Raw genomic sequence first — 22,686 nt, 5'->3', positions numbered from 1 at the left:
ACACCTTACTTTTTTTTTTTTTTTTTTTTTAAGTCTCTGGAAGCATTGCAAGTTGATCAAATCAATTCCTCTCAGGGGTATGCAAGAAAAAAAACCACCACACAACCAGCAAGCAAGATCTCATCAGTTCTATGTATTGAGCATCAAGACATTGCATGCACAAGCTTGTCTAAAAACTTTTCAAAATGTCTATTTTGAGCCTTACATGTCATAAAACCAACGTGCATTACAACTATATCTATAAGCAAAGGCCAACATGCCTCTTGCAGATGTGAAGCAGGGTGAATAAGAGCCTCCCATGCACATTTTGTATTAAGCACAACTTGAGAAAAAAACTCAAATGAAAAACATATTAGTCTCCACAATTCTAGCTGTACCTGGTGCCAGAACCATAAGTTTAATTTAATCCCTAAATGTTGTTGTTCATCACAGTAGGTAAGTATTAAAATGACTTCCTCACCACCCCCTTCATTCTACTGAAATTTATTACATCATCTGGCTGGGATGTGGTCAAGTCCCAAACTCGTTTTTAATGCTTATCTTATGTTTAGGACATTGTTCATAACAGCCTTTTAAACACCCAGCATTTCCTCAGTCCTCATTATGCTATCAGTATGAACCTGTGCTCACCACAAAGACTTTATCTTACCTATATTTGCATTCTAAAAGCATATAAGAGAATTTAATATCTCACCTCTGTTTTTAACTAGCAATGCTATTTCAAGGAATTATTTCTTTTAACTTTTCTGATGAAGAAAGCCTCTGCAATGTTGTCTGCTCCTCCCACAAGCGGTCCTGAAAGTTTATGCATGCAATTACCATCTCCTTCTTCTGAAGTCTTCTGAAAATGCTCCAACAATAACCATGTCAACACAACAGCTAGGGAGAGATCTAACTGAGAAGGTTTGTATTAGTTTGCCTGAATATCAAAGACTACAGAGAGCAAAAAATACATGTATAAAACTATAATCTTGTGGCAATACTGAAATATTTTTAACAACAAATTTGATAAAAGCTATTAGATCACATAACCCAATTCTCTGCTATCAAAGGACAACTTGTGATTAAACAACGGCAACAACCACCACCTATGAAGCTCTTTAGTCCATTACTATTGCTGAATGCCAGAACCTTCTGCAGCATACTTCATGCTGCTTAACTGATTGGCTTGTAAGATGCTTGCTGAATTCAGACAGCTGTTTAACTCCACTGTAACTGGTTACTGGACTTCTTCCTCTAGTTCCATTCAGCTTGGGGAAGTATATATATACACCTACACTTATATAGACCAAATATGCCAGAAAGATGTTGCTAAGGGTGGGCAGGCTGTCAGGGTTACAACATAACTATAAACCTACTCGTCTTTGAATAGTAATCATTCATCCAAACATACAGTATGAACTAATATAATTTGTCAAAATGTGACTCACGTAGTACATTTTTCAATTCATGTAATGCTTTTGTTTATAACTCAAAATTTATTCAAAGTTATTAACATAATTATCCTATTTACAAATGAATTCAAAACTGAAATACTAAACAGGAACATTTACAACTCAGTAAAAGGTTAAAAACACAGGCTAAACTTTTAGACATAATACATCATTAAAACCCTTTTTGTAAAGATTTTTCTGTCTCCTGGCACTACACTGGTATTACCTATCCACAATAAAAACGTTACCTAAGAATAAAATAGCATCCTAATGCTCATCATGAATACACTTCAATATTAACATCTTTCACATGCTTGCAAATGAAAAACCTTAGTAAATTTATGAAATCGCAGTGAAAATTTAGCAGGTCCAAATAATTTTTCTGTATCACAAAATTATTAGAAAATTAAGACTGAATATAGGTGAGCAATGTAGAGTTATTTCAAAAAGTTACAGTACCTCTGAATGCCTTTAAGACTTGCACTGTATGAAGTATTATTCTGTTAGTCATACACACAGGGGAAAAACTCAGACTACAGTGAAAGATATCCCATGCACTTCTCCATTCACAACTTGAAATAAAATTTCATATTCATACTGAGAATATTTGTAAGCTTTCAAACAGGAGACAAATGAATTTGTGTTTTAGAATTCAACAAAATCCTGCTATTTTTAATAACTGGATTTTTTGAAGTTCTGTATTACTGAGACATCTTTATTGACAGACAAAAAAATTCACAAGAGGGAAAGCAAAGTCACTGTTCTCACTTGCTTTACATTAAACTGGCTTGAATTACGGATGAACCTAAATCCTATTTTTTTTCTTGCAAACATGAAGTAGAAGATTTTTTGATGTCCTTGATTTAGCACCAAGTGCTACATTTCCTTCAGAAAGGCTTCTAGCAAGATTTCTTGACACAGCCCGTTCTTCCTTCCAACTCCTTCTTCCAATTCCTAGTGAAGAAAATGTCATTACAAATAGGTCAAATTATGCTTATGTTCAGTGGATCAATGTCTCATACCTCAATCTCCTTTACAGAGCATGCCTAAGAACTTTTGCACATACTTCTTGCCCTTATTGAAAGCCTATTTTTGATATGAAAAGTGTAATCACTCAGCTCAGTGACGCAGTGTGCTAATTACCTACAAGTCCAACAATAGGACTCTCAACTGACACATGAGATGTTATAAAAATGGCACAGCCTAAAAATGCAGAGATATATTAAAGTTTCATTAATCCTGATTACGTACATAGTACCAAAAAAAATGAACATTACATCATTGAAGAAACTTTTTTAAAATTCAATCTGAATGTCACTCTTCCTGTTAGAGATTTGATGTTTCACTCTTCTCCTACAATGTATACTTTTGAAAGTAAGATGTATTTAATTTTCAAAGTTTAACTGATCATAAAAGATCTATTCTCTATTTTAGAATTTGGTACGTCACTACATGGTTTCTTAATAGTACCAGTGTAGAGGGTGATTTTGGCTAAGCTTATAACCCAGTCTTTAGTAGAAGAAATTGATACTGATGTAACCGTGAATGTACTTTGGAAAATAAGTAACTATTGGTTAGGCAAAGCTTAGCATCAGATTTACGCTTTTTATAAACATTACTCTTAATAAGGCCACAATTTTTCATGAATCAACACTAGTATGTATTCATCTATACTTTTTCCACTCACATTGGTTCTTACACAAAAGCACATATATACTGTAAAACTGGTGTACTATCAGTGAGAAGAGTCACGTGATTGGTCTACTGCAGGTGCCAAGCAACTTAGCATCAAGAACTCTGAAAGGTGCAAACTTTTTCAAGTTTTGAAGAGCTTTGTGCCCCTCAGCTGAAAAGTTTTTTTTTTTTAAATTGTTACGATACGTTTATATACCTCAAGCACAAGTCATGTACTTATAGTCACACAATTGTTACAAGTTTCCACAGAATACCATCTGATAGTTCCAAACAAGTTCAGAAGTGATTCTGAAATATTGCTTTATTTTTTCCTTCAAATACTGTGTTGACTCAAAGTAGTGTTAAAGTATACAGAATAAATCTCTGAAAAAAAAACTCACAAGCCTCTTTAAAACCAAATCAAAGCTGTGTTATAAGAAGAAGCAAACAATTGAAAACAGGTATGAAAATGTTGAAAGGGTTTTGTTTCTTGTTAAGTTACAATTGGCAAAGAAAATTGGTACCAGATAACAAATATCTCAACAAGCGCAAAATTTTGCTCCAAGTCCTCAATTCCTGGGACAAGGGGTTCCTCACCAAGCTTGTAATAATACTGAGTTTTGATTAGGTGCTATCCAGATAATTCATTAGACAATATTCAGAATTTTATTGCAAGTGATCAGATATACTATTCAAGCCAATGGCTTAGTGTAGTGATCCTGATCAGAACAATGCTGTTAAATTGCCCAAACCATAAGTGTTAACCCAAATTTTGGACCTCCTGTAGAAACGTAATTGCCAACGCAGGGTTGCATATTCAAATTTTGACACTTACCTGCCATTTTGGGTACTCGCAAAACTCGACTGCTTAACACAATCTCCTGTCGAACACGTTTTGCAGAAACTTCTTCTTTCAGGCTACCTAACCCAGTGTTTGACGTAGAACTGGAAAAATAGCCAGAAAAGAAGTTTGACATCAGTCAAGTGATCAGCTATACCACAGAAATGTAGATGTTGCAATATGCAAAATACATCAAATTATATTAGCCAGTATTGGTCGTTCACAACAGAAAGCAATGAATAAACTCATTTATCTATGACATATATATATATATATCATAGATAATAGTATAGATAATAGTATCTATCTATCTATATATATATATAGATACTGTTCTCCATCCCACCCCTTCTTTTTTGGAAGACTGCAGAAGGCAGATTGATGGTCAATACACAAAAATGTGTGTATGTATGAAATCCTTGAAGTGACCAAGTTGGGTTCATTGAAAAAGTCACTCTTTAGAAAAATCACTACAGTATTTTTCTACAGGCTCCAGGGTTGGACTGGGTGGCTTCATAGCAGATGATACTTTTCAGCTAAGATGCAAGATGTTGTTATAGCTTTAAAATCACTAAGAAAAACATCTTTGTATTTTATACCCTTTCATGTGACGCACTGATGATCTGCGCTGAAAGATATAACCCCCCCATCATCTCAGCCTTATGCATCTGCCTTGCTTACTTCCCTAGTTTCACTCCGTAAGACAGCCTCATAAACAAGCTAACTGTATTTATATTCAAGTTTCTATGCTTTTCCCATCCCCCAATATATTGTATTATCTCACTTTGCAGTCCTAAACTTCTTTTAGTTTTCCTAATAGTTTTCTGCCTAACCAAAAATACACAGCAAGCAAAGACATGCCTGTCTTGTACGAGTCCTAAAATACAGTCTTAGATGCTTGTTTGAAGATAACTTACACTTATAAGAATATAATGCTAGTTGGTAAAAGCAGACTCTGTATGATGACAGACTGTCTCTTATCTCCTAACAGTAGTACCATATCCAATTATATTTACAGCATACAAAGTGTCTGATATTTATATTTTTATTCTAATGTTACTAGGAGACAAATGCCTGGAGTGAACTACTTCAACACAAGGAAAGCACCAAAGACCCAAGGGATTAGAAAAGGAAAGAACAGGAAGTCAAAGAAGGCATGCTCTGTAAAGTCACAAGCATCTTTTTCTCCTTCACAAGTAAGGAACTTTCATTCCCTCTTAGTTCCTCATAAACAGCGATACAAAGCCACCAAGAACTGAAGTTCCTTCCATGGCCTGTGACATGCCTATGCAACTTGTTTCTAATAGTTTTGACACATTCTTTACAAGACCTATTAAGGGGCAGCTCCCCTCACTGAGCAGCAACATGTGAGATGTACTATGATTTATTAAAAAAAAAAGGTTTTATCTTTTTGACTTTGAAACCAAAAAATGACCTCTTTCATCAGTACTGACTTGATAGCTTACCTGCAAATACACTAACAAAGTCAAAGCTAATTAAAAACACCACAACAACAAACAACCAAAAAGTAACACAATTCCATTCAATGTCTATTCAGTTCTAGCTTTTCTACTGCTCCTTAAAAATGCCTTTCAGGTCTTTCAAAGATCTAAATAGACAAGTGACAAAATGGGAGTTCTTCCAAGAGCACATGAAAAAAAGAGAAGTCACAATAACTGGGACTGCAAATGAATTATCAGAAAAATATAGGCACCGGCTACAGAAACGTTGTCAAACATTTTCCGTACTTGGTGTTTTGGTAGTCTAATGCCTACCATCAAAAGCCTAACATTTTCAAGTTATATCTTTAGTTAAGAATGGAATTTATTTTTCAGAATTGGATGACATCTTCCCATTCTGAATAGGCAGTAAACATGGAAGACAATGTTCGCTTGTACTTGTTCAATTACAATAACAGAGCCCCTCAACCAAAAGAAAGCTTATGACATTCTGCTCAGCTTGCCAAGAAAGAAAGAAGCATCGGAATTGTTGAACATATGAGTCAAAACATCTTGTATGTCGGTTCAGATGACTTGTGTAACAGGTTTTCAGATTTGAAACATAAAACTGAACTAAGAACATGAGAAATGAATACCAACTGATTTACGTGGGATCGGCACAGTTAGTTTAACCTCACCTTAATACCTTTCGTTTTCTCTCAGCAGCAGAAGTCATTGCCATATATGAGGGCTTCTCAAGTATTGAGGTAGAATCTTTGCTTTTCAAGGAAGAGAGACCAAATCTGAAATCAAATGATATTTAGTAAAACCTGTTATGGACAGAAGTCAGATAAAATTGCCCCCCCCCCCCCCCCCTTTTTTTTTTAAAAAAAAACAAAACAAAACAAAACAAAAAAACTCTGTCATCACTAACACGGATTTCAAATAACGGCAGAATTGAATCTGATACCTGTTATAATTAAAGGTTCAATTTTCAAAATATTAGCAGATGTTACAAGTTCAATTAACATCAATGACAAAAACTACCTCTTTGAAAATAAACAGAATTAAAACGTTTGGAAAATAGAAATTGGACAAGACCAGGTAACAGTCCTTTCCCACATCAATGGAAAATACCTTTGCAGAATGCTACTGCTGCATGGCTGTGACTGCTTTACAGATGAGTCAACAGAAGCTTCATTTGTTTCACCTGTCCTTTCATAGAGGATTACTGTTGAGTCCACATCAGCTTCATCACACTCTGGGATAACATCACATGTCAAGTCCATAACACTGGCCTTTTTCAGCTGCATACTTGTATTGCATTCATTCGCTTCCTGAGGGCCTGAAAGGTGTAAGTCTTGCTTTACCACAGTCTGCATACTGCAGCTTTGTACTGATCTTCTGCAAGATTCTGGCGTATAGATGATGGGGCGAACCTCCTTGCTTAGAGAATCCTCCAGATGAGGGAGTCTGTATCGCTTGGATGCAGCAGGACTTGGAGTTGTGACCGGAGAGTCCATTAGCTTCCGCCTAGTTCTCTTCTGTTGCGGTACTTCAAGTTCCACCAGTTGTGTATTTTTCTTCATTTCTGGTGATGGTGTACCAGAAGTTGTACCTGCACAACGCAGTCAGTGGTTAGCACATTTACCTACTTTTACTACCTAAATACTGCTTTTTCTCCTCCTGTTCGCTTCTGAAATACATTTATTAGATATGAACATGTTATTGAAAATACTGTTTATTAAAGGTTAGACTAACTAGATGATCTTACAGGTCTCTTCCAACCTGAATCATTCTATGATTCTATTCATTTAAACATTAATTTGATCATATAACTTCTATTTCTTTTGCAGCATTGTCCAGATGGCAGCATTTGTTCTGTGGCACTCAGAATATTATAAATATGCATAGACTGATATAGTTAATCCCAAAGATATTATAAGTCATCACAACTAAGATATGAAATATTACAACAGGGAATGGAAGAGTAAGAGTATTGAAAATGATCACATTATCATGACAACTCTTAAATTAAGATGGTACCATCACAGTAATCTACAGTTGTCTCCTCATCACGTCCATTATTTTTCCTAGCAAGTACCATACAGAAGGAGAGAGACTGTTACAGAAGACTGATTAAGCTCAGAAGAGCAAAAGAAAAATCCTTTGACATTACAAAAAGAGACAATATCTTACAAAATAGGAAGGCAGCAGTTACCTGGATCATGTTAATCTTGATATATCAACTATGGAAAACAAAACCATATGCTTAAAAAAAACAACTGAAACAGTCTAAAACATAAGCTATGCAATACAGCAGCAATTGGCCATTGCCACAATTCATCGCGATTTATGCTTTATCTTGATGCGTCATTTTTATTTTTAAGTATGTGGCAATGAAAAGCCATCTCCAAAGTAAAAGGGAAACAGTCCTTTTTAAAAAGGGAAAAGGTCCTTTACATTCAGGCTTTCAGATTTCAAGAGAATAATCTTAAAATCACAGACCACAGTTCAAATGGCTAGGCTAGTGGTGGCTTAAGTCAACCCACCAGTAGTTTAATGCAAAAAATTACGGGAGGGAGGAAGATGGAGTTATCACAAATCACAGGTTGAAGTCTGTCAAAATGCAAAGCGCTTCTATATTCAACGTGCTCTGCAAATGAAGAGAATAAGATGCAAGTATCCTTAAAAATTTCTATGGACTGGCCCCCTTTCAGCCCATAGCCACAGTATCATAGCTCCCCTTTCTGCATTGCCTACTCCATTCCTAAGAGGAACTACATTGTAAAAAGATCTCATGCTTTTTACTATGCTGAAAATTACTCAGGAATTAACAATGGTAATTCATACAGCAGTGTCAAATTATTTCTGCTTTAGTTCCATAGTCCTTTTGCTCCAGAATGAGAAAGTTAACTTTTAACTCCTCAGAAAGCTCAACTTTAGTTCTGTCATTCACCCAACATGTGGTATTTTAGCAGATCTATAAGAATTCTTTGAAGAAAAAAATCATTAGAAGTTCTGCACCATCACCCCCCTTACCCAAGTCTGATTTCTCACAAAAGTAAACACTCAAATAATTGTATGCTTTCTCTGACCCATTACCATTTCTCAGCACTGGTTCCTGGTTTATTTTTGACCTCATTGTCTAGTTACAACCTAATTTGCTATAGACAACAAGACTTAAGAATGACTATTTCCTAACTGGTGTCACATCATACGGTGTAGCAAAAAGAGCCAAATAAGAGACTCACTGAAGAAACGCATTCAGACAAAGGAAGAATCCCAACCCCCCCCCGTACATCTTCTTACATCTTCTCCTGGCCAAATCACTACACATTTTGGAATTAGACATACCATATGATGGACTCCTTGTGACCAGGCAGAGGAGATTATAACCAATAGAAGATATAAATTAGAATTGTGTAGAGTTGTGAGGAGGTAGAAAAGGATCTAAGGACTACCAGGAAACTTAGATCTGTTCTGGGAAGATGGAATGGATAGTATCCAAGTGTGTAAAAGCAGCAAGTAAGTTAGATACTTGCATATAGGGCACAAACATACTCTGTTGCTTTAGCTTAATTTTGTAGTGCAATCATTGAAAAATAAACTTTTATCCCACACTCAAGGGCTCAGTCTCAGATAAAGCCTTTATACTACTATAGATCAACAAATACACGACACCATCTTATCCAACAATGAATAAACAACAAAAGTAGGTTAAGTTAAGCTTAACTCCTTATGGGAAAGGATGCATAGACAGTTATGCAAACAGTTACTGTTCTTTTACATTGCTTGCAGCTTTGCAAAACAAACAAGGAGAATTCGGGCCTCAGAAGACTTCCTGACATGAAACAACCAAACCATGAGCACATATACGCATGTGTGCATCCACATACATTTCATTTTGTTATATACCAACTACTTAAGGGATTCTTTTGTTAAGATGCAAAATATATTTGTTTCCTAAATTCTAACTCGTCTCAGTCGAATTCGCAAATCAACCTTCACCAGATCAAGTGCAGCAAAATGTTGAGACGTTAGAGGTTAATGCACATACTATGAGAAGCTATTTCACAATATTCATGAGCAGTAAAATCGAAAGGGTCGTAGTCAAGTACTAGATTAGAAAGCAGTTACGTTTCATTCCAGTCACAGAACGTTCTTACATGGACAGAACCTGCACGTTCCCCAAATAACTAACAACCACCAGAAATACTATAAACTTACGCTGATAACTCTGTTTTCCCTCCAAGACTCAGCAGGATTTGTTGGAAACAAGGAAGAAACTCATTTATGAACTATTTTCAGCATCTACTCCTGTTACACTATCAACAATGCTAAGCTTCATTATGTTGCTCACTCTTAAATTTTGGTTTTCTGAGAGAGTGCAATATTCCTCTATGTAAAAGACGAACACATTTCTTTAAAAAAATTGTCATCGCAAGCAACAATTGAGACCACAGCTTTCTCGTATAACGCTTTATATTCTTAAATAAAAGAAAAAGCTTTATCTAATGATTCCAATCTAGTCATTGAAGTAACTATCCATTAAACATTTTAAGACACTTTAAAATATTAATTTATTCCGTTTTCCTTCTGCTTATATGCATTTGAAAGTGTGTGTTTCGGGAAAAATAACTGTTAGAATTCTATTTGTCTGCTGTTGCATTATGACAGGGAGCTTCCAGTTTCACAAAGTTTGCTTACTGTAAGACAGTGAGGTTTTGCTAATGTCCTGAAGTTACTAAGAAGGAAGTCTGATGGAGAAACATTTTGCTGAGAGTGCCAAGTTTTAGAAGCTTCTCCAGGACCAAATACTGGAAGCATTTTGAAATTAACTGTAAATGCAAGCATTTAAACCATGAATGAGATAGGTAAAGAACATAAAAGTATTGCCAACATTAATAATTTGTTGAATTTCATCATAATGAGCTGCATTTCATACTGTAATACACATAGCATTTATAAAAAGACAATTGCAACAGTTCTATGTAGGGCAAACATAAGCCGTTAGTAAAAACTCAGACCTATTTTAAAAACCTTATTTCTGGAATGAAACTCGTAAGAACAAGTTCAAAAAAAAATCCCGCTAACTCTCCCTTCCAGTTAAGTAGTGGAAAGCATATAAAATATTCAAGAAACGCCCCTTCTCAAAGCTTTCTGTGAAAGCATTAAGTTGTCCCTAACGCAGTAAACAAGTAAACGAAGACATCACCAGCAACATCATATTTAACTTAGTTCCACTTAAACCCGTAAGTGTGTCATTAGCGTTTAAAAACAAAGCATCCTCCTTTCCTAGCTCACTGTTTTACAGTATACAGATTCAATAAATTGCAATCTAAAGTAAATATGAATACAGTAAGAAAAAAAACAAAACATCGGTAAAACCCACAAAATAAAGAAATGGCAGTGTTTCAGCGTCTGCCGTAATAAGTAGAGACAATAATGAAGCTACTGACTAATTTTAGGGGGATACTTAAATACCCACCATTGAGAAGTTTAAATAAAATGGCATCTGACAACAATAGATGCTACAAACACAATCCTATAGATTTTAGACTACTTCAAATAGTCATTTCCACAGATGTTTCACCTTTAAAAAAAACTCACTTTCAGCTTTTTGTGAGATTCTACTTTCTAATACCTTCAAAGTTCTATCAATATTATTAAAAAGTGATATTCTAAGGCACGTGTTAAGATTTATAGACACAAACATTCTTATTTAAAGAAAATTTAGTACTGCAAGCGGACAAAAATAACTTGTCTTAACACTTCTGACCTCCAAAGGTCAAAAATCCCTTCAAAGGTCTCCAAACCTACTTCATAATAACACAAGGAGGTTATGCTCATGGTTTGTTTGCTTCAAATTTTATGGCCAGTTCAATATTTTCCATCAGCTGATCCTCATGATTCACTGATACTAAGTTCACATACTTCTTATCCAAAAGCAAATCACTATGTACTTGGCAGAAAAATCTGTCGTTAACCTCATGAATTAGCGTAAAAGATTAATTTAGAAGTTCTATTTCCTCAGCTGGTACTTTCAGTTACAACTTCTCTTTAAAAAAGAAGGATAAATCCCAATATATTTTAGAGAACAGATCACATACATATTTAATGATCTTTAATTTTAGTATGATTATTATAATAGATAACTGACAGTGATTTTCTTAGCTGTCATTTTTTCTTACCAGATCCACTCAATTCAGAAACTGAAGTCATCCTCTGCTGAGCAACAACCACCCAAACAGTACGATGTTTGTTTTATTATCTGTTCCAAAAGGGTACTCAGAAGATTTATCAGGAGAGAAACTGCAATATCAGATATTTACAGCAATGAGAGCAGTATTTGCATGAGCCACAAAGAGAGACGAGTTCGTGACAAGACAACTGATAACAGCTAAGACTTGTCTTCTAGAACTGATGTTAATATATGTATAAGGGAATTATTTCTAGAAACAGCGCTAAATGGTCCATACTCATTTCAATCAATGTTTTTGTGTGACCAGCCATTGATCCCATTACTAATCATATATTTTTATTCTAACATCTGACTCATGCAATTCCACACTACAGATGAGGTCTAGTGAATCCTTTTCATTCATTTCATATTCACTGTGAAGGTGAGATTAACAACAGTTTTGCAAAAAGCAACTGTCAACTGAAAAAAAAAGGTAAAATCCAGTCTGCATTCCAGTGGGTCCAAGTGGTCAGTACTACTTTATACGGCATGAGAAAAATACGCAGTCATACAGTACAGTGTGAAAAAGCAGCTCAACATATGAATAATCTTCCCTATATACAAGAAGTATGCTTTTCCTATTATTAATCAAATCATCTGCTGCATAGAACTACACCCCAATTTTTCCTGCCACTCAAAATAAATTGACTTCACTTTCGGATGTTTGTCACTACAGAAAGTAATGTATGCCCTCCCCCTCCTCTTTCTTCCTGTAAATCAATTCCATTCTCTCAATGCTAATGCACCGTAAGGCTTCCGGAAATGGGATGCCTGAAACAATGCCAAGAACTCTCCCATTCACAGAAATACTCGCAAATAGCAGCCATAGCTTTCCACCCATCAGTCCACGTATCCTGTATGGCTCTCCATTGAGCACCAGACCCAAAATCATCCTAAACGTGGTTTTAAATTAACTTATGTTGTTTTCATACCTTGCGCTTCATTTGATGGTTGAGTTGTTCATGAGGTTGCACTTTTTAGGTGGACAACACAACAGTTCTATCATATAAGTGAAGTTATGAAGATAGTATGGGTAAACACTTAAATAGGAATATACATTCACAAAACTGTTCAGAAACAAATATCCATTCGAGTACAAAGTATTGTTTAGATATTATTGAAAATCCACATTAAGGCTTCAAAGTGAAACTAAGCAAGATTAGAGGTTCTGAAATTGCCAAGTTTTCAGTCATGGGGTAAGAATGAGTTTTTTTTTAACTTAAAAACAAATTAAAACTACCAAAGATACCTAACCACAAAGCAATGTAAAACACAAAGTAAATTCAGTGGGATAGATATTTTTCAGTATTATTAAATTATTAACATTGAACAAACTGAAATTTAAGATAATTGAAATGTTTCACATGCTATCAATTTTGAGTGTATTTCATCTTGTTTTATTTCCCAAAATCCTGGGGTAGAGGAAGAAAAAAACACAACCAGATAAGGATAATCAGATATTCAGGATTCAGGTTGTTTCTTACATCTTTTACAAAACATTCCTTGAAGATGTACAGTATGTTGGAATGAGAAGCTCCATAGACCGTGGCAAAGCTTACAAGTTTTAACTAGCGCTCTCCAAAAAAAAAAAAAATATTTTTTTTTTAGTTCAAGAATTACCATTTTGCTAGTTTGACCACAGAACCACATTTTGAATGAATGGTCAGACAGTTTCAGTCTTTTTCTCTCTCACTACTACTTTGTAGTATTTAATACATCAGGGAGGTTTTCAACTTAACGAAGTCTTTTAGAAAAACATTCACGCATCACTCAAATACTACACTAATTTCAAGGTCCTGATAGAGAAAAGGATCTTATAAGAATCTCAGTAACACTTTAAGGTGTTAATGAATAATTTTAATGTTTAATTAAGTAACCAAATTTTGAATTTGTTTTTCAAGACTCGTTTTTGTGAGAGATTTTTAACAAGATCTGGAATAAAAATTGCTACTGTGACCTTTTCTCCCTTTATTCTTTTTAGAGTCTTTTTACGTCACTTACTTGCTTGAGTTTCTTCTTCAGGATCAAGTAACAGAATGTAGTTAATGAAGTAACCCATAAAAAGTTAAGGTCCTGCTTTCATAGCTTTTCTTCAACTACCAAAATGATTCAACTCCTTTGGACTTCTGGAGACAGCACTTATGAGCAGGAAAGTTATTTATTTGACCTAAAGCATTCTGATTTTCATGTGAAAACACTCAATAACAATTACTTTGCATTAAAACAATGTCATGATTTTATCTAAAAATTGCCAGCAAAAAGTTACTGTATCACTAAAAATCGAGTTCCTGCAATTAGTGCCTCATGTTTCACGACATGCACCATTTAATGGTTTCCTTCAACTGCTGATGTTTGTGCATATTTGTATTTTTGAAAATCTATTTGAATGGATCTTAGATACTTCAACAAGAGTTATATAATGGACTTCAAGTTTACACTGAAGACTTGGTATTGTCCACATATCTCATTCTATTCTATTCTGTATTTCATACAGAAAATAACTCTAGATATATTCTAGCAAATAGCCAATATCTTAACATAAGTTCAACAGCCATTCATCACTTTTGTTACCAGCTGACCTAGTACACAGCACTTCCTCTTAAACTCTAGACTTGCGACTCATAAGAATGAATCATTTCATTGATACCTCGTAACTTTTCTACTCTTCTCCCTAAAGTTATATGGAGAATAAACTTTTGTCACAGGATAACACAATTACACAGAACAGAAGACTAAAAAAAAAAAAAACAAAACACCACTCTCAACTTAATGTGAAAAGAATAAAATCACAAGAAATGACAGGAAAGTTTTGCTCTTTCCTGCTGACAAGCTGAAGTCTAATGCAATAGCTGTATGTGAAATACAGATTTTTATATAAGAGAAAAATGACCACTGTGTAGCACTATTTTGTTAGGTTTTGGTGCAGAACATTGCTTCCCAACATCTTGAACAAATTATAAATAATAAAAAAATCAACATGCTAAAGGTGTGAGAGGATCTGTATAAATCTTCCTTTTTATTTGTTCACTAAGATCTTTGGTCAGCTCTTGCTAACATTTGCCAAGCATACTTCTGAGATGACTTTAGGGAGAAGGAATTGGATTCCTGAATAATTTATTTCATCTTTAAAGGAAAAAAAGAAATTACTACATCCTTCCTACTTCTGATTGGGATGTTGCCCTTCTACTACTTCAAATTTTCCCCATGCTAATGTATTTTTTTCTGCTTAATGGTATTTTTTTTTCTAATAGTTTTGTTACATTCTGCCCAAGAGAAATGTTTCTTCATAGAATATCAACTGATAGCTCAAAGTATTTTAAAAGTGAATTCAAACAAAATTCAAGAGCTATATCATTATATTTAGTGCTCTATTAAAAAAAATTAAGTACACTTTTTCCCATGGATAAATGGATTACTTTTTTCCACCCCCACCTCCCAACATGTAGGGATTATTGTGCCAACATCAGTATTATTTTAGGAAAGAATGCATCAAGGTTAAAATGATGATATAAAAATATAGTTTAAGAAGCGCTTCTTTTTTCCCCTCGCAGAGCTATTACTGTTTTTATTTAATTGTTATATCACCTTTATAATTAAATAATTGAAGGCCCAATCCCAATTAATCCTTTTTAGAACTTCATTTTTTTGAAATTCTTCCAGTATGCAAAGTCAATTGTCAATTCAATCCAACCTCAACTTCAAATATGTTCTTAGTACACTAGTACTTGGTTGGAACGTGTCTTATTCTTTACTATTACTTATGTCTAGATATTTTTGTAGAACCACAGATCAGAAAAGTCTTACACTAAATAGCAGCATTGAGGAAAAAGCTGCTAAAACTTATTTCAAGTTATCTCAACAACTTAAGCTGCCAATGAGAAAAGGAGAGCAAGATTGATTCTTCATGATAATTCAAAAACTTCAGTGGGAGTTTCAGTAGGGAAAAAGTCCTAAGTAGCACCACAATACATTTATACAGCTAGTCAAAAGCAAATGGAAGAGCACACAAACAGATGAAGGGAATAAATGAAATTGAGATGTATCTTTTCATAAGTTACCATAGATTTTCCTGTAAAGCTTAGAGAACTTCCATTTGAAGGACACTTACTTCTATTTTCTCGTGCTTCCAATAAGAGCAGGAAGGGAAGGAAAAGTTTCCCATGTTCTTTCCCACAGGATAACAAAAATAAAAATACAACCAAAGATTTTTTGAACATCTTTAGGCAGAGACATCTGTGGCTGAGAAGAAAGTCAGTCTTAACTGTAAAATGCAGTATCCTTTTACTTAGGTAAACATACAGTTCAATAATGTTTATAACTAAAAAAATCTCTACTTGAGATCTACACAGCATCCTACAATTTAAAATCTACTAATTTTAACAGAGTGAAATGCTAATGTCCTAATAGTTCCTGTAAAATTGATGCAGTGATTTTATCATTTTAGTATTTCCTAGTAAGGACAGGATCTGGCCTCTTACAGTACAGCATTTGAAGAAAGGTGGTACAGAAGTAGATGAAGTAAAAACTCTAACAAAGCTTACTAGAGTCAGCAAGCTGCAGAATTGAAATCTATGACAACCGTATCACACATAGGACAATATACCATCTCTACAGTCAGTATTTAGTTGCATATTGCATTATCAAATTCACCTGATCTATATTCTGATACTCCTATATTTCGCCACAAATCACACCCCAGCCCCCAACAGAAGAGCCACATATTTATCAGTCTTGGACCGTAGTATATCAAAAATATGCCTATAATGTAAATACCAGCTAAGATCACTGTTCTATGTTTGTCTTGCACGCTTACAAGAGAGATATCCAAAAAGAAACTCACTGCACGTGAGTCTGAGTCTTGAGTTCTTATTTTACAAGTAGTTTAAAGAAATCTGTATTGCTTTCTTTCTGCCAACTTACAATTCTATAAACCCACTATTAACATCTTAAAGCCCTGCAGAATACACTTTTCCATTAGTATGATATCATAGATGCATTGTGGCTCCTAACACACACAACACCACAAAATGCAGATAGTACCATTCATCACTACAGCATGTTTTTACAGGAATTTGCCAACAATCCATAATACCTTGATGAACCTCTGACTAGCATTGGCTGAGCAGGAAGTATAGCATATAAATAGGAAGTATAGCATGTAAACATGCCACTTCTTTCCTTTCTTTCTCTCACCAAGCGCTAAAACAAACACATGATACTCCACACCTGAGAAGGACAGCCCAGACAACACCATCTGACTTCACACTGTATACGGTTAGATGCGGAAGGCCAATTTCCTGGGTAAGATTAGTGGTACAAATACCTGGCAAAATCACGTAGACATTTAATGAGGACTCAGGGTAAAAAAAAAAGTTTGGGCAAAGTAATTCCCAACCCCTGAGCAAGATGTGTATAGGAAGAACGCTAAAGGAAGCGGGAATCTAATTGCACAGTGCTCCGGGGTCACTGCTCTTTCGTTACAACTAACTTTTGAGAAACTGAAAGATTATTATTATGCTATTCATTTGTTACCTATCATAGTCTTTCATTGTTATGGATTATTACCAGTAAACAGAAAGCACTAGCGTGTTGAGTGCTAGTAGGAAAATCTAAACAAGGTAAGACAGCTACATAGTTATAAAAAAAGTCACGGGGCCATCGTGATACAGCTAACAGTCACTTCTGTGATCAAGACACTCAGACCTTTGTTTCTTCGAAAAATAAACTTCACAGATACTGTACTAAGTATACAATACAATTTATATACTTACAGCATGGGGTGTTCTGTCTGTTCACAAGTTCTGGAAATGCAAAAATCGTTGAAACTTCTAGCTCACGGTTTTGATTGTCTTCCTCTTCTCCAGTCTGGTCAGCCCAAACTACTGATTTTTGCCTTTGAATCAGTTGCTCAACCTCCCCATATTCGGTCTCAATTAAAGCATTTGACAAACCAGCTTCTTTTAACATCAGATATTGCTTGCGAAGAACGGGAAGCAAAGTATTTAGTACTCTATAAAACGACAAGAGGCAAGACAAACATGAATAAATCCAACTCATCTGATCTTAACTGGCACTGCTGCCACTGTTAGTAATACAGATGTTTTTACTGTTCTCTCCTGCCCCCTGGTTCTGCTGTGTAGTTTACTTTTGGGGCATACTGTAACACTAAGAGGAGATATTCTTGACTAGGTAGACCAATTTTTCTCTTCAGCAAAATCCTGTATTTCACTCTAAGCATTTACTAAGTAGTTTTCCATCAGTGTCCAAGATCCTCAGTTTCTTCCTCTTAGTGCGTAAGATACCTCAGACAATACAGAAATACAGTCAGTACATCTTCATGGAGTTCTGGTTCTGACTTTATAAATTCATTATCAAATGAATGAAGAATATCAACTGAATAACAGTTTAAACCAAGCACATCATAACTGAGTGTGCAAAAAACGTTATTACAAGTCCAGTCAAAATAAATTTAGACCCTGGGATCTTTATTTAAAGAACTCAAAACATTAAGATCGACGTGCATCTGCAGACCAAATAAAACTGGCAGAAGTTTAGGAATTCCAGTCTGAGCATGTAAATTTATTAACTGTGGACTCTGTTACAAGACTTGAAATGGTAGGTTCAAACTATAGACAAGGAAATGTCTATGTACAGGGAATGTCTATGTACAAAAAAAAAAACAAAGAAGAAACTTAGTAATTACAAACAACATGGGGTTTTCAAAGTCTTGTTTTTCAATTTTGCAGCTTTCTGTATTTGTCTTTGTAATGTTTATGGTAACAGTCTTTTGTCCCAATTATGACTAAAAGATGGTTGTTTCATTTTGTAGTGATTGTTATAAATTTAATGTATGTATTTACTCAACATAAGTGATTATTTCCCATTCCTTATCTTGCACCCTGGAAGGTAGGCTCAAACAGATGGAAGAGGCTGATAGTAACAGAGCTGATGTTTACCTGCTAATTTGTTTTTTTCAGTCTTACTACCTATACATCAGTTTAATAGCAAACTTTTGAATACAAGTAAAAGCAATTAATGTCTATAATGCAAAGAATTAAAATGAATAAAAACACGTAAGACATAACACACATAAAACAAATAAGACACCCTGGCCTATTCACAATTTGTAAAAACTACGCAGAGAAAGAAATGAAGTAGAACTACTAAGTGAAGGAGAACAGTTGTAGCATCTGTTAAACAGGAGTGGACAGAGCCCAAGATTTATCAAGTCATTGTTTTCTGTATCTTTCTATTAAAAAAAAAATGCTAACCCAGAGAGAAAAGTTTGAGAAAAAATCTGCCTCTAACTAAAACTAAACTCTCAAGATATGTATTCAGAGGTTACAAATGTCAAACCGCAAGTTTTACCAGGCCTGCTGTGAAACCATACTTACTTTTCCGTCTGCTTATAATGCTGATCTTGAAGGGACACTAGTGATAACATGTGCTCAATTTGTGCTTTCAGGTCCTTAACTTCTAGGTTTAAATGGCAACACTGAAGATCTTTACATAGTTCCTTAGGAAATCAGCAAGAAAAACAACAAACATATCAAATTGAAAGTGAGAAACTCAAATTTTATCTACAAATAATCATATTAAAGTTCCTACATTGAAAAGTAAAGATAGAATGGATCTATATTATTATTTAATTTTATGGTATTAAGTACATATGTTTTGATTTTTATTTACATATATCAGTATTGCTTTGAAGATTTCCTTTGACAAATCAATGGGTGTACTGTAATTACCTTTAAGAATCCAACAGGCATATATGTTTATTTATGTGTGCATTGACAAAGACAGGCTTTCCTGTTTTCCTGTGTACTTGCTGCATATTTCAGTGATGCATATTGCATATTTCAGTGATGTTGTCTGGATCAAGTCTTTACTATATTCAGTTACCTTTCTGAGATGCCAGCATCTTGGTGAAATACCTTACAAGTTCACTACTTTTAAGGTACCAACATATTTTCCAAATTAATTACAGGCATTAATGGGTGTGTATATATATATATATATGCTCCATTATATGACTCAAAGTGTTCATTGCACACCACCATTTGAGCCCATGTACTTGACAGTTGAAACCAAAATGTAGGGAGGAACAACCCCTGCCTTTCTTTGCCTCTTCTCTTTCTTCTTGCACATACTTCCACCCCTTCCCTTCTACCAGCTCTGGTGCTCATGTGAGGCTGCACTAAACTGACTCTCTACTTACTTAAACCTGGCAGAGAACTTAACACAGCTTCCCGCTTCTTTCTCCCTTCCCACCTAGTGCCCCCCCAAAAATAACTTTTTTGTCCAGGCTAAAAATTAGGTTGTCACATGCTTAGACAGCATCAGGAGCTAAGAACAGAACTGCAAGGCCAGAAGCAGAATCAACTTTGTGGCAGCTGTCTGAAACGCTCAGCCGTATCATAGCTATTTACCTTTAACATGGATTTTTGTACACTAGCATGAACAAGGGATGTTTGTATGAACAAAGTACTTTTAGTGAAGAAGAACCAAACCAGTCAACACTAGAACTTGAGAACACCGTGTAAGAATCTGTTCAAGCTGAAGTCATAAATGTGATGGAGAGAAGAAAAAGTTCAAAAAATTCTTAGCTCAAGTCAGATGTTCACTACAAGGCATGAGATCTGCTCTTAAAGCGAAGGCATTTTACCTTTGGAATACTCCCATCTTGACCCAGGAGGCGCATTTCGTTTTCAACTCGATGCAGCCAATTGGAATTTTCCTCAAAGCGTTCCATCTCCTCCTCTTTCTTCTTCTGCATGTGTGCGCAGCAGGTTCTAAGCCTTGCGAGCCTATTATCCCGCTTAGAAGTGGCCTAAAAATGAATAAAAACTGTTTATGGCAGCAGCTTTCAAATGATCTTCTGTAACATCTCTGTACATAAAACCATTTCCATACATTCATACTTAACGGCACATAAACACATTACATATTTGACCTGTTTAACACCAGTGAAGTAGCACATTCTCCTTATAGGCTTTAATTAAATTATGTTTAAAAAAGTTTCCACACTTTTTTTTTCCTCCCTGAAAACCCTGACAATACAGAGAGTACAGTTATTTCATTATTCCTTTCAAGAGTAGTATGTTTTTTCATCAACGCGTTCTAGGCCATATTTATCTCAAACCAGAGAGACTGGAAAAACTGCACATGCACGTATACACAGTTCTAGATACAAGATAACCTAATATTTTTTAGGTAACTAAAGCATCAATATGATGAAATAATTTTATCTGCTTTGTTTTCCTAATGCAACATGAACTAAAAGAAGCCCACTTAAAGATAAAATACTTGGCGAATGGCAAACCCTCTATCTTGGAGCATCAGAATTGTTCTGATGCTTCTCTGAAACCTGCCAATAGAAAGGTACAGAAACAGGAAAAAAGTAGGAACGTAGCTTCCTAATGTTGCTCAAAGCATCAGTTACTCTGATGTCCTTCTGAGCATACGGTAGAAAACAGCAAAAATACTGTGGAGATACAGAATACTGGGGAGATACAGAATGCATTTCCTAAGCTAACTTTTTGAAATGCTTACTTCAACAGCTGGTGTGCCGAAGACAGTACCAGCATGGTAAAGATACCTGAACTATTTGTGAACACCAGGGCCAGACTAGACTCCGGCCAGAATTTCATTTAGAAGATAAGACAGACTAAATTAAAAAACAAAGACAAGAGGACCCAAAGAAGATGGAGACACTTAGTAAGAGGTCAGCTCCTTTAGGGAAGGTACCAGGAAGAAGAGTTAAGCACCAGACTGAAGTTGCCAATGACCACTGGACAGTTCCCTCTGGCCAGCAAGGCCAGCGGAAAGCTTTCAAGACCACTGAAACAGAAATCCAAACGCGTTGTTTTGCATACTTGTCTTCAGCTTTTACACGGTACAGGAGAGGTATTACAACTGAAGGTGGTATTGAAAATATCCCACCCTTCCAATAGGTTCCTGTCAATAAAGGACATGTTATATTACTCTGCTGAAACAGGAAAAAAAATGGTTAGGCATAATAGCTGTATCTGAGCCAGAGCACGGCCTCTAGAACACATTCTCCTGGCCCAGACACTTGGCACTTACTCAGTTTTACAATTGCCTAAGTCACACGAGAGAAGAAATTTTCTCTCCCAGACTGAAGAATTGGGACATATTCAACAAGTAGTTTTAGGTTCCACATGCACAACTGCGGCAAGTAGAAAAATGGTAATCAGGACAGACTGACTGCTTTCCAGGAATACCCTCCTGTTCGTGACAGTTAAAAATCACGATAGTGTCAGAAGCTATTTTAAATCTATTCTTTTTAAAGCCCCTCTCAGTAGCAGTTTTTGTCATGCCTTTATGAAGAAAGACTAGAAAAAACAGATTGCAAAACTGATGCAGAAAGTATCGAGACAAACTGAGTCAAGACCTGCTTATATTCAGTGAAGTAGTTAAAACACATGGGCACAGCTCTATATTATGTGCTTACGTACTAAGAGGGATTGTTTGCATTTTGCTACTGGCACAAAGGTTTTCTGGACAACACTACCATACACCTAGCAGGGAACAGAAAGACAACAGACAGAGAAAGAGGCAACAGAGTGGAGGAACGGGAATTAGGCAGGAGTATGTAAACAGTGTTTTGAGTACTCAGTGCCCAAGTTACAAAAAAGCTGGAACTAGGCGCAGTTATGTGGGAAATGGAACATGGTCATCCATGATTGGTGCAGGATTGAACTTCACAAGGCAAGTTGTATCTAACTTTTTGTATCAAAAAAGCATTTGGAAGAACAGAGGTGAAGGTAACCCGAACTCATATATTGAATATTTTAAGTGATAATTTTAGAAAGAAGGAAAAAACAAATTTATGTTTTTCAAGCGTAAGAAAGAAAGCATTTGCTTTGTGTTGACTTGCCTATCACCATTATTATATCTAGTTACTGAGCATAAACCAGTAAGTGTAAACTTCAGAATGCTTTAGAAGTACAACTCATCCTTTAAAAATTAGTAATTGAGAACTACCCCTGTAGCCTCAGTGTATCTTAGCAAGAAAGCCCCGAGGCATTTTGG

The 22,686-nt window shown here is 35.4% G+C and overlaps 1 protein-coding gene across 1 annotated transcript in view; it reads right to left on the bottom strand.

The window, feature by feature from the left end:
- Positions 1-2,117: 2,117 nt before the first annotated feature.
- The window catches only part of KIF18A (kinesin family member 18A), a 40,371-nt gene continuing 19,802 nt past the window's right edge, over positions 2,118-22,686 (bottom strand). Inside the window, exons 10-16 of the mRNA XM_035328908.1 lie at positions 20,297-20,461; positions 19,026-19,147; positions 17,403-17,641; positions 6,525-7,005; positions 6,086-6,190; positions 3,943-4,052; positions 2,118-2,387 (exon numbers count right to left, since the gene is read on the bottom strand). Coding sequence (XP_035184799.1) covers positions 2,239-2,387; positions 3,943-4,052; positions 6,086-6,190; positions 6,525-7,005; positions 17,403-17,641; positions 19,026-19,147; positions 20,297-20,461 — 1,371 coding nt within the window. The 3' untranslated portion in view covers positions 2,118-2,238. The remainder of the gene's footprint in view (positions 2,388-3,942; positions 4,053-6,085; positions 6,191-6,524; positions 7,006-17,402; positions 17,642-19,025; positions 19,148-20,296; positions 20,462-22,686) is intronic.

Source organism: Oxyura jamaicensis, chromosome 5 (assembly GCF_011077185.1).
Source record: "Oxyura jamaicensis isolate SHBP4307 breed ruddy duck chromosome 5, BPBGC_Ojam_1.0, whole genome shotgun sequence".
NCBI classification, from domain to species: domain Eukaryota; kingdom Metazoa; phylum Chordata; class Aves; order Anseriformes; family Anatidae; genus Oxyura; species Oxyura jamaicensis.
The sequence above is the reverse complement of the archived record's forward strand: the minus strand, read 5'-3'. Positions and strand labels throughout refer to the sequence as shown.